The sequence below is a fragment of the Charadrius vociferus genome, unplaced genomic scaffold, assembly GCF_000708025.1.
Source record: "Charadrius vociferus isolate BGI_N301 unplaced genomic scaffold, ASM70802v2 scaffold116, whole genome shotgun sequence".
Taxonomy (NCBI): Eukaryota; Metazoa; Chordata; class Aves; order Charadriiformes; family Charadriidae; genus Charadrius; species Charadrius vociferus.
The window spans coordinates 830,179-843,225 of record NW_009648954.1 but is presented as its reverse complement, the minus strand read 5'-3'; the positions used below and the strand labels follow the sequence as shown (position 1 = coordinate 843,225).

The following is a 13,047-nucleotide window of genomic DNA, read 5'->3' as shown; positions in this document are numbered from 1 at the left end:
CCATTAGAGTGCAAACACAGAGACATTCCTGCAATAAAATACTTGTCTTCTGAGAATCGCAGTCTGGAAGAGATGGTTATGATTTCACAAAAGAATTCTCTAAAATGTTCCCTGGTGCTAATACTGTTCTTAATAATATGAAAAGATTTTGCCAGGAAGAGGAATAAAACCATCAATTGGATAAAAAAAAAAAAAAGTAAATAGGCACATGATGGTGTTTTTAGAGCACACGGGGGGGGAAACGACCTTTATGACAGTTTGTCATTTTCAAAAAAATGCCTTATTCTCTGAAATTCCCCAAGCAGGCAAGGTTATTATAAATGGTAGGTAGGAAAAGCAGAGTGTGGCAATAAAAGGGTTAATCTGCAGAGCACAGAGCCATCTGGCTGAGCTGGTTTGTTATAATCGAGCAGATTATGTTCACGGGACTCAGAGTTTAAGGCTCCTCTCCCATAGAGCAACTCTGCTCAACCCAAGCAGACCAACTTTGGGACTTTGAATGAACATATTTACATCCACCTTTCTCTTCATGTCGACTTTTCTGGAAACATTCACACGGATGCCATGGTTACTCCTACCACGGTAAGGGAAATTTGACGTTTTCTAATAGGGTCCTAAGAGGGCGGGGAGGGGAGGGAGAGGGGTCCTTTAAAGAAATATAATGGGGAGGAGGGGGGGTCTTGTAAGCAGTAGATCTGTCCCAAATGTTGTTGCCTTTCCCATTGTGCCTCCTCCTTCCCCCACCCCTACTTGCCCTGTAGCTTGCTTTAGTCCTGAGGTTCCTCTCTCCTCCTGCTCTGCACGCTGTTGTTCAGGTCCCTGGCAAGAAAACAGCAGAGGAGAAATATGAGGTGCTAAAGGAATCCGATTTAAGAGAGAAAAGCAAAGGAGACTCTTCATTTTGTTTTAAGAGGGAAACCAGCAACTTCAGATATAACAAAAGGGGTTGCAAATCTTGAGCGTGGATTGCAAGAACCAGCCTCAGCATACGTAGCATGCTTGCCCTCGGGGAAAGTTAGGCCCCATGACAAGCAAAGTCAAAATTACGAATTTCTACACCTCGCCTGTCTCAGGTAACTAACTTCACTGGAGCTTTCTTTTTTTCGTATGTGCCAGACACTGGAAACCCTATTCATGACCTTTGAATCAATCCCCATTCTCCTCAAACCCAAACACTAAATTCTCCAGGAGGAACTGGAGATCAAAGGATTCCCTGCACATCTGTGTCTAGGTGAAAAAGATACACTCACTTTGTGCTAGGACAGCAGGAAAACTATTCTTACGCTGCAATTTCCAGCGTTTCGTAAGTGCCTTCTAGGAATGCAGTGCACAACTAATCAACACAGACGCACATATAGAGAGCAAAATAGAAAGCTGTTTCTCATCTAAACAGCTGAAATGCAGCTTAAAGCGTCAGTTACTGGCGAGTCCTTATGGAGACACCAAACTGCTATTAGCCAAGAGGGGAAAAAGTCCTTGAATGTTTTAGATAGTTTTCTGATCAGTTCTTAATCCTTCATTAAAATAAACGGGAAAGCTCTGCGTTGGTCCTATCTCTTGAACTATAAATATGCAGTATCTGGAGAGATGGATATTTTGGATTGAATAGGGCTGCTATGCGCACATTCTCTGATTCCTATGTTGCAAAACCAGTTATTTAGAGATGAGTCTGTGTGTGTGAGGGGGGTTGCTTCCCCCCGCCCCTTTTTTTAAATAGACAGGGATGTGTGCTATATGGTCCAGTCAATTGTTATGAGCTACAGCCTTTCAGAAAGCGCTCTTTGCTCTTCGGCTCATGTGATTTGTTGCATGAGGAGTGCAAATGGTATGTAAAGTTTGCCTTTACATTGTGCCTTCAGGAAAATATCCAGACAAATAGGAGAGACATTCTCAAGCACAGAAATACCTGATCTGTGCAAGCTTGTAAGTGCAGGAGTGGTGCAAGAAATGCCTATAAATAAGACGCAACCCCCCCCCCAAAATCTAATAATTAAAAAAAAGAGAAAAACTCACTTTGTGGCAAGGAAGACAAAAGCAGTAGAGAATGGAAGAGAGTTCGGCATGGTTCCAGCTGCTAGTAGTAAAAAGAGTGGTCTTAGATACACGTGTCAGTACCACGAGCTTTGTGTGAGCATGGCAGGGAGAGGAAACTAGACATTGGTGCAGGTGGTGGACCCAAAATATGGGGAGAAGAGGATGTACAAGCAGAGCCAGGCGGGAAGTGCTTTGTGCAGAAGGGTGTTATATGTTGAGGTATGCAATACATATAGGTTTAGGGTGTTGTTTTGGGTTTTTTTCAGGGAGAGAAGAACTAAATGGTACATAGAAAGATAGATGTAAGGAGTTCTGAGGGAAAGTGTTACATACTGAAAATAAACTGCTGTGTATTGTGTTGTGGTTTGGGGTAATAAGGGCAGGTGAGCCATGCAAAGGTGGTCAGCTTAAAAGAGGAACTGCTGCAGGTCGACTGGAAAAAGAGGATCTTTGTGGGTAGAAAAAAAGTTGAGGAGCTCAGAAGGGGAAGCAACACTTGAGAGGGATGGGAAAAACGTGCAGACTGGAGGCTGGCTGAGTATATGAAAAGGACATACAAGGATGCTGGGGTCTGCAAGGGGGAGCTAGGGTATGGAGTGGGAGTGGAGGGAGAAAGGTGAAAGCACAGGGTGCAAAGGATGTTTGGAGGAGGAAGAAAAATGTGAACTATTATCTATTTGGAGAAAGGTATGATAAATAATAAGCTACATAATGCGTGTGGGGGGCGTCTAAAGGTGTCACCTTTAATTCTGTGAAGAAATAGATACGAGGATGCATTTGTGAGGAAGGTGTTAGAGTATGAAAGGAAAGGCTTGCATGGCGATGGAAACACATGCCAAGAAGAGGAATGCAGAGGAAAAAATTAGCTGGATGGAGACAGGGTGTGGTAATTGGGAAAAGGGTACAGGGACCAATAAAGGTATGTGAGGAGGTAGTTGCTTAGAGAAATTTCAGAGGAGGTTGGAAGCCTGATGGAGTAGTGCTATAGACATGTGCTGCCTGGTTGCAAGGGAGAGACAGAACTGGGGAAAATGCCATGCAAAGGTGCTGTAAGGAAATGCCAGATAATGGAAATCATGGAGGCAGGGTGAATGATTAGAAGAACGTAAAGATGAGGTAGGTCTTGAGAAGCAATAGAATGGGGAAAAATGGGGAATGAGGATGAAATTAAGGGCTGGGTTTTCTGTAAAGATGCCTGGGCAAAATGTGGCTTAGAGGAGGTACAGGTAAAGAGAGCACAGGGTGGGAAGAAATTTGGTTTTGTATTGCTTTGTAGGCAAACTGAGAAAGTAGTGCAAAGGTGCAGGAGTGGCTTGGCCAGCAGAAACAGGGGATGCCTCCTTACTAGGCAGTTGGGATAACATAGGGGAAGAACAGGCAATATGTTACGGGGGAAGTAGTTGAGGAAAATAAAGGAAAGTAAGGAATAATGTGAGGGGGGTGAGAGGAGGACACAGAGTAAAAAAGAAAAGAATTATTTTCTGTTAAGAGAGACATAACAAATGTGCTTATATCTTTGTGGTAGGTACTGGCTAAGCGAAGCAGCAAGAGGCAATGGAACAAACGTGCTAGTGGAGAAATGACTACGGATATAAAGGGGTGGGAGGAGAAGGAATGGGAGTGATAACTACCTGGAGGGCTGTATAACCCACATGGCTGTACTAAGGTCAAAAGTAAAGTGTGAAGTGTATGGGGATGCAAGTGGAGTTAGGAGCTGTAGGGCACAAAGTGGAAGTGAATGGGAATGACAGTTCATGTTATGAGGGGTGAGAAGCTTAGTGTATGTTGACACACGATGGTGTGCAGGCAAGGAAAGTACCTGCCAGTTTGTGCCTGTTTGTAAGGGTTGTGGAAGGGAAGGTGAAAGAAGTTGTGTCTGATAAGAAAGAGTTGTGCACACAGCATGCTCAAAGTAAATGAGGGAAGTACAGGTAACGATTGCAGACCTGGGTGTGGGGCCTGGGAGAAAGAAAACAGTTTATGGGGGAGGGAAGAGTGATGAGGAGTGGGAAAAAGTTTCTGACAGCTTAAGCCATCTGTAGTTATCTGTCCCTTTGTGTAAGGGAGGCTGTTTAAGTGTGCAAGGGGTTGTACATACATAACAGCATGAGAGCAGGTTGGGAGTTAAGTGCAAGGGGACAGCAAGGAGGAAGCACAGGTAAGTGCACGTCGTCAGTGATTATAGGTGCACAGATACACAAGATGCTGGTTTTATGTGCAGGTCAGGGACATATGTGTTCAGTGAGTTTTGTTCTTATGTGACTGGTAGAGTTGTAGAGAGAGGCGTGGGGTAAGAGCAATCCCGCCTGTCTGCAGGAAGAAGCTTAAATGAATGATGGTCATGTAAGAGGGGGGTTGCTGTAAAGGACATATGTCTTTGTAGAAGTTACAAACATGCACCCAGGAAGCCATGCTGATATATAAGATGACTGTCAGAGGCCGACTGGAGAATCACGTGTCCACTGCATTTGTGGCACAACTCGCCATGTTGAAATAAGTTATGCAAGAGACACAGCAGAGGTGAGTTTCGCGAGTGCTAAGAAGGTATGTTTGCATAGAGAAGGAGGGTAGGGAGAGATGACTAACTGAGAAAATGATTTGGTGTGTGGGTAGTGATAGGACCGAACGTGCACTAGATGTGCTTGCCTTCTTTCTGCATGACGTGTGTAGCAGGCAGGCTCTCCTTTTAGAGATTTTGCAGGCTTTTTCTAAAGAACTATTGAATAATCCTGAGAAAATCCCAGGATGCGTAACTAAAATATTTGCACCAGCTTCATTTGGAGGCATATCAATGCACCTTACTTTCATGCCTTAAAACTTCAGTATGCAACTGCTGGCACACAATGGCAGAGAAATTTCTCTAGGACCAGTTAACAGGGCTACTAGGTAGTTAACAGTGCTGCTGGATGAACAACCATTGAGTTGAAGTACACATAGGGAGTACAGATGTCAGTCAAAGTAAACAAGAAAGTACTAGCTTTCTCCATGGCTTGAAGCAGTACTGGAGTAATGTGCAGCTGGTTGAAGGTTGAAAACATAGGATACATCTTGGGTATGAGAGAGAAATACTAAGGATGTCTTTCCCTTCAAAAAAATCTCATATATTGACAACATCTGTTCTTCAAATCTGTTCTACAAACATCTTCAAATTGTCCAATTTGCCTAGGGCCTTGGTGTTTTTTAAAGCACTGTCCTGCACTGCATAGGAAAGTGCTCATTTCCATCCATAGCTGATCAGATTGTAAGTAATTCTGCCAGACTTGCACCGTGAGAAGACAGTCTGATCACACCTAACTGCTAGGCTTGAAGGCTGAAGCCTCTGGGCCCAGACCTTATGTAGCATCGGTCACATAAAAGTTCATGGATCCCTTTCTGGTATATTCCAGGGATCAATTCCTGCCAAAAAAATAGGCAGCCTGCAAAATAGTTAGCTAATAACCAGTTAGTGCTTGTGCAGCCAAGGTCTGTGTTAGGAACCCATTGTCCTACTTTATGCACCAGTTTCCCAGTGAGGAGTCAGGTTCAAGCTCTCCAGCTGGATAATTTTTCCTGGCAGTACTTGGAGCTGGTCGCAGTCAGCAGAAAGCCCCTTTCTCCTCTGGTGGCAATGAGCTTCCCACCATGGCAGGTTGCGGGCGGTGGGGAAAGTGAAGTGATCGTCCATGAGGGGGAGACGCTTGACCGCAACCAGCAGTCCCAGCCACTGGGATCCAGCTGGACTGAAACCACGGAAGGCAACCCGCTCAGCCTACTACCACTGGCATGGCCCAGGGTACTTCCCTGGCCTCCCACCGCTCCTGCCGAACCACTGAGAAAATAAAGAGCAAACGGTGGCATCAAACTGCCAGCTGGCAGGGAAAAGGGAAAGGGATTGATGGGTACAATTATGACTGGGTTGTTGCAGGAAAGGGATCAAAGCATGAGCGACTGAGCTGTGCTCAAATGCAAAGAACATGGGGTATATGTGCCCGCCTGAACTCCTTTATAGACCTGGCACAGCCACAGAAATATGTTTGCAAGGGCTGGAACATCTGATCGTCCCTGCAGATGTTTGCTGGTGTGGAGCCATGTGTGTGTCTCCTTGCGGTGACTAGGGGCGGACAGTGGAAAGAAGCGGCGTGTGGGTAGGGATGACAGAGGTGGATGGCAGCTGTTTGTGTGTGGGAGACAATCATCCTTGTTTGTACATCTGTTGGGGGGGAATGTAGGGATAAGTCGCTTTCTGAGGTAACAGATGGGATGTGCGTGTGAAGAGAGAAGTGGTAAGGGTGGATATGGAGTAGTTTCAAGGTTGTGAAATGAGTGCTAGAGGAAATATACAGGGCTATGTTCCTGATTGTGTCATGAGCCTTAAGTCTATAGAGGAAGGGGACTCCTCTGCAGAAAGCCTCAAGAAAGATTATATTTCTCGGGGAATTAAAAAAAAAACTCACACCAAGCATCCAGTTCAGTTAAGACTCTCTTTCTCTCCTTTACATAGTACAAGCATCTTGCAAGGTGGCCCTTTCCTTCAGGGCAGCAAGCATTTTGAAAGATCAGAAGAAGACCATATACTCCTCCCTCTCTTATCTTTCTCTACCTCTCTCTCCTCTCCACTTCTTCACACACACACACAAAGGTCTTTCCAATTAGTCTGCTAAGTTTGTGTTTGAAATTTCCCTTTTGTGGAAATGTGCGCTAAAGATATGTGTGAATGAGGACACTGGTGTGCTGAGGAAGGTTGTGTGTCTGTACATGTTGAAACAAAGTTCATTGGTAGTCATCTGGAGCTCAGAGAAGCAACCTGTTGGTTGCATTTCAATGCACATGGGAAGGATAGCACATAATTCCACGTTTCCATCAGGCAGTGTCAGGAAAACAGTGTGCATGACTCATTACCACTCTGCCTGTACTTTAGAGGGAATCACCACCCGCCTAGCCATGTAAATATCGAGATTCCATATAACAAGGTCCATTCGTGTTATCTATTACAAACATGTACCAGTGATGATGAGAACCTTCTTGGAGGATTGCATGCTACAGGGTAAGTTGCAGCACTCCTCCAACATTTTCTGTGCTTCAGATGCGCATGTTGCCCATAATGGAAAAGCACTAAATGTGATTCTTCTCAGTTGCTCTTTCGTATCTTCCAGCAATAAATTCCTTTATTTTGGGGTTGTCCCTCCTATAGATTTTACATGTTTTATCTTACATTAGCTGAATTAGCATGTGAGAAAGTGTTAATCTAGTTATCTCAGAATTATATATCTCTAGGCTATTCCCTACAGAAATTCACCCACATTTGCCAGAATTCTAAATCAATATTGTCTGAGGTAACTGGCAGTTAACTGTGGAGTTACAGAAGGAAGAAGTACATTGTACTCTACGTGAATGTTTAAAGGCTCGTCTATACTCAGAAGTGAATTCAGGTTGTGAGTGTGAAATTTAAGCCCAACAGCTGCTTCTGAATAACTCTGTGGTTAGACAAGTTCTAAGATAGCATCCTCTCCTGTGGCTTCTGCCTCAGCCAGGAGGCGAACAAGCACACTCACAAGAGGAAAGCACCTTTTGTACTCTTGAGAGATGGGATTTGGACAGTATTAGGTTTCTGTACCAAACCAAGATTAGATGTTATGGCTTTTAGCTATCAAACATAGACCTCATATATCCGATGGAGACATTTAACCAGTTTTCGCAGTACGCTGTCTTTGAGGTAAACATGTAGTACCACTAGATGCTGAGATCTGTGACGAGTTTGGTTTCAGAAACATTAACGCTAGTGATAAAACCGATGCCTTAGGGGAATAAAATAGATAATGTATAGTCAGCTGAGTCAAGAAAATGCTCCGTAGATGCAAAGGCTACAGCAGAAATATCTAAGAAATGCTTTGGAAGAATGTGGAAACATGTCTTTATGTGTCTTCTCTCTACCATTGCCCACACTTTCCTACCCACTCCTAGCACATAAGCGATATGCACAAAACCAAACTGCAAGGTAGCAGCAAAAATAAAGTCCCATGACACCATCTTAGCAAACAAGAAACTTTACCCTGCTCTGGATTAGGTAACAAAAATATGGTCATTAAGAAAGACATGCCATTTCATGTGCTGGGGGTCTTTCCTGGATTTGTACATTCAAAAGTTAGAAAATATTTATTCAGTTCATTGTTTTCAGCTCCTGTGATAAGTACAAAATTATTTCCTCCACACATTTCTGAAATAATTTGCACAGTCTTATTTTACATGAGTGACTTGCTAAATGGATGATGCAGATAACTATAGGATATGTTTTCTTTGCTGTTTATTGATATTTGCATGTTCATTCACGTAGATCCCACAACATCTTGAGCAACTTTCTTCTTTGCTGTTTACTAAATATATTTCTCAAATACTTGACATGAGCTGTTCTTCTTTGTTTAGTCCCATTCTTTGTCTTACAGAGTGCATTTTTTTTTTTCTTTAAGCCTTTTCTTTTTTTTTTTTCTTTTGCCATGCTTTTTTCAGTTTTCTGACTTCCCTCAATTTCATCCACATATTTGTGGCACCAGAAGGTCCAGGACTAAAGGTGACATTCCAAACCCAGGAAGACATCTTTCATCTCTTTGTCTGGTACCACCTTGCATTTGTATGTGCCTTCTGTAATTATACTAACTTTTTGCACTCTCTAGTTCTCTTTCTCTCTTTCTCTCTTCTGCTACAAAAGAACTCCTGTGTAATAAACCCAGCACTAATTTATTGTTCAAATCATGGCTAGCTAATTTTCAATATTATGCCTTTCCAACTTCCTCCCTGAGATTTAATACAGATGCTCTGAATTTATATTCTGTAGACGTATTATCTTGGGGTTTTCCACTCTGAGTCTCTTATTTTCTGCCTATTTTTCTAACCACACTCTGTCCTTCTATATAACAATTTTTATTCTATCTTTCCATCCTTCCTACCCATTTGTAGTCCATTCCATCTCTACTGTTTTATTTTTCCACAGCTGTACCCCTCAATGCTTTCAGATTGCTCAATGACACAACAGAAAAGAGTTGTAGGTCACCAGACACTACCCCAGCCTTGATAGGCATCATTTACCAGCGTCCTCTTTTATGGCTTACAACCAGTTTTCAGGCCAGGTTTGTTTTGCAGAGTAGATGGGAGAGGTGTATAAGCTGAATGTACATATGTGCGGGGATAATGCATGCATGCATGAATGGGAATGGAAGAGGAGGGGTCAATATGTGACTGCGCTGCAAGAACACTGCATCCTATTTCTTTGCCCTCCTCTTTCTGGCCTTCCTAGCCCTGTCCTTGCCATATAAGACTGCTATATAATCGCTCTTTGTTGCATTGACCAAGTCATTGCCCCCCCTGGTATTTTTCTACAAACTTCTGCCTGTTTTCCTGTCAGGGAGTCAGGCATCTTGTCATCACATCAGCATGCTGAGTAACTCCTTTGCCACCTCAGCTCTGCCACTCACACAAGCAGTATCTCTTCATGGGCCAGGCTGCCTCACAGTGCTCCCACCTAGTCCTTCCTGACCACCATGGACTTCATCTACTCGCCTTCTGCTTTCAGTTCCCTCTTAAGCAGAGATTTCTTTTGTAACACAGGGAAAACAGCTGACTTAAACTGGAAGAAATGAAATCTCTCGAGACTTTGCACAAAACATACTTCTTTTTCAAAACAAAAAAATGAGGAAAAGAAATTTTTATGTAATGAAGAATGCATGCTATTAAAACATCTCCTGTTCAAAGGGACTCCCTAGCAGCTTCTTCAGACATAGAAAAAGTTGAAAGCGGCTGTACTGAAAATTACCTTGGCATTAGTACCAATGAGGGCTATCAAATTTTTGAACCTAATGTCCCTAAGCTCCAGAAAGCAGGCTTTTCAAAAACGTAGTTGCCAGTTTTTTTCAGAAGTAAATGGAAGTTTTAGCATCAATAGCAATAGAGGCACAGTTAATCCAATGTTACGAGGATGTGAAAGTCTTACAAACTAGAAGTCTTTTAAATATTCTTGGCCTTGTAAATAATAATACGAATACTAATTTTTTACAAGTCTGTGTCTTAAATAGTCACCCTTTCTGCTTGGACATATGTAGTGTGTAGCACCACCTGCCAAACACATCCCTCAGTTCTTCAGTGTGGCACCTGCACATAAAGCAGCCTACGTGAAGCAGGCTTTGCACGCTAGTGCTTGACACCATATCCTGGACCTGCTTTATTTATTAGTGTATGTGCCACCTGAAAGACAGCTCTGGAGAGACTGTGTACTGGTGGTACAGAGTGGCTGGTATAGTCTGGCTGTTTCTGTTAGCCGGCGTGACATGCAACAATTTTATGTAGTGAATTTTTTTCTGAGAGATGGCAAATATCTCACCATACCAGAAAACCTTTAGGTACCCTTAGTATGTCTTTCCTCCTGGATGGGCTTTATATGTAATTAGAAAAAAAGTTGAATGAATTTATTAATACAGAAACTATTTGTGAAGCAATCTGGGCAGAGACTTTATTTTTCTGCTGAGAGGTTGCATTTTCTCTATTCAAACTGCCTTTATAAGTTTGAAAAACTCAAGAACAATGTTTAGCTTTTGTGTTGTAAGAGTAACTATTACAGGCTCTGAGGAAAGGAGAGCAGTCTAAATACTACTACAAGATGAATTTGGGGTTTTGTTGTTGTGATTGTTGTTGTTGTTTTTAACAAAACAAAACCAAACAAAAGTTTCATGGAGTTAAATCTTGCCGTGGGAAGTTAAAACTGCTTTTCACATCTGCTAGAATAGGGAGTGGTCTCCCTTGGAAGAGTTTACATTTTGGGGAAACAGATATGTATTTAAAGTCCAGTGAAACATACTGACTTTTCTCATTTTTTCTGTCTTTCCTCTACTAGAAAATCTTCCTGTTCATGTTGGTTTTTTTTTTTCTCATAGTTTGTTCTCATTTGCCTCATTCCTCTGCAATAAAAACTGGTGACTTTTCAGTATTTACTGTCCTTTGAACTATGATTAAGCAAATCTGATTGGTTTAGTTGTTCACTGGTGAGTTCATTTGTTTACCTTAATCTTTCTTGTTGTCTCTGGTTCAGATTGTGCCTTTACTGACTCAGCATCTGATGACAGGTTTCACACCAGCACCTCCACTGAACTCATTGCATTGATTTCTGATTTACACAGAAGCAGGAGGCCCAGCTGAGCAAATGTGGAAATCCACCTCATGGCAGGCCAAATTCTGACCTCAGTTGCACCCAGGAAATCCTATTAAAATTAGTGAGACTGTAAGCAAAGCTTAAATTTGAGCCTTGATGTCTGTTTGGGTGTTTTTTTTTTAAACCATGGGTGCACATCCAAAGCATTTTAGCATGTTGAATCATAAAAATCAGAGAGGTGAAAAGAATATGCCTATATTAGATGGCTGGTACACTTGATTAAAAAACTGTAGCAAATAATTTTTTTTTTCTGGAATGTTCCAGTTCCTGAGAAACAAACCATTCCCCCATTTGTTCTACTAAATCTCAACTAAGTCCGCCTGGATACCAAAGTTTAAAAACATGGAAGGCTTCCCCTTTGCTAAAAACCCTGTCTCCCTGTTGACGCATCTATTGGCTGCTAGAGACACCAGTCATCCACAGACCAGGAAATTGGTAATTGCAGCTACAAGGACAAAGCCAGTGAAGCCTATTGACCTGGAGCAACCCAGAGCATGATACTGGCCCCTCACAGGGACTCTGAAAACTGCTGGGCTTAGGAGGTCAAGTGGAATTCCTCAGAACTGGAGAACTAAAATCACCAAAATTCATCTCCTAGTACAGTCTAATATCTCCTAATATGGCATGTGGTCTTAAGATCTCAGCTAGCCAGACAGCGTATTCTTCAAAGCTCTGTCATGACTGATCTTAAATTCATCAAGTGACTGGGCTTCAATCCACTTAAAATCTTCATTCCAACCCCCATCCAACTTGAGTGCCACTCACTACTACAGTATTGAGTGCTTTTCTGTGTAAAAGTCATTAGCAACAACAGAGTCCTGGGTGGCAGTAGGATGGCCTGGTAAAATATGTTTTCAGAGTAGAGCTTTGGGTTTAATTTTTTCATTAGTTAACTTCTAGTGATCATTTTTTATGATGGTATTCTTTCAGCAAAAAGGGAAAATAAAGGGTATAACTGTTGAAAATAACAGAGTATTTTAATAAATAATCTGTTCTTGAAGAGCAGCTCTTTCTCAAAAGAAAGGCTTAGTAGTATCTCCAAAAGACAACGGAGGTATATCTGTAGCCTGGCAGCAACCAGGACACAGATCCAGAAAAAACTTTATACAAATTGGCATGCCTACACAGTACAGCACCTTACTCAAGGAAAGTCTCTTGATTCTCCAGTCAATTAGCAAAACTGCACCAAGATAACTAGCTTTATTTCTTTATTTCTGCTTGGATGGCATTGCAAAGCTCTCCATAAACAAATTGTCCAAAGACACCCTGTAGACTGGTGTCAAGACTTAAAGATGCTCAGGTGGAGTGGAAGAGACAGAACTTTATAGGCCAGCAACCTGGAGTTCCTGCAGCATAAGCACAGGCTGTGCCATGCAGAAGACAGCCACTTTGTCTGCTATGTCCCTGCAAACACTGAGGCTCCTCTCAGTTATTCAGACTGTTTGGTGGGGCATGTGAACTAAGCCACAGCCATTTTTTGAGTTTCCTCAGGACAAAATGCTCTTTTAAGATGACTGGAGTCAGAAATCTTCTTGGTCCTCTAAGGACTCTGCCAAATCATTGTCAAGAGGAAGGTATGGGCAGCTTCTTGCTATTTAAAGTATTCAAATGTGTGCACACATGGGTACCACAGCCTTCCTTCAGCCAGATCCATATATTTGATTTAATTTTTATTCAGAAATATCTCTAGAGACTTGTCTGTTCTACTTGCTTTCTGAATTTTCTCCAAATTAACTTTTTTAGTAACACATGGAAACTTATAGACTACAAAGTAGCATCCAAAATTATTTCTTGGTTACCTGGCAGATTTCCATTGATGGATTTCACTTTTGTTTTTTTCT

At 42.2% G+C, this 13,047-nt stretch overlaps 1 protein-coding gene across 1 annotated transcript in view; it reads left to right on the top strand.

Annotated features, from left to right (window-relative positions):
• Nucleotides 1–461: 461 nt before the first annotated feature.
• Nucleotides 462–13,047, top strand: part of NTF3 (neurotrophin 3) — a 52,837-nt gene continuing 40,251 nt past the window's right edge. The window contains exon 1 of the mRNA XM_009887452.1: nt 462–582. Within this exon, the coding sequence (XP_009885754.1) occupies nt 565–582 (18 nt within the window). The 5' untranslated portion in view covers nt 462–564. The remainder of the gene's footprint in view (nt 583–13,047) is intronic.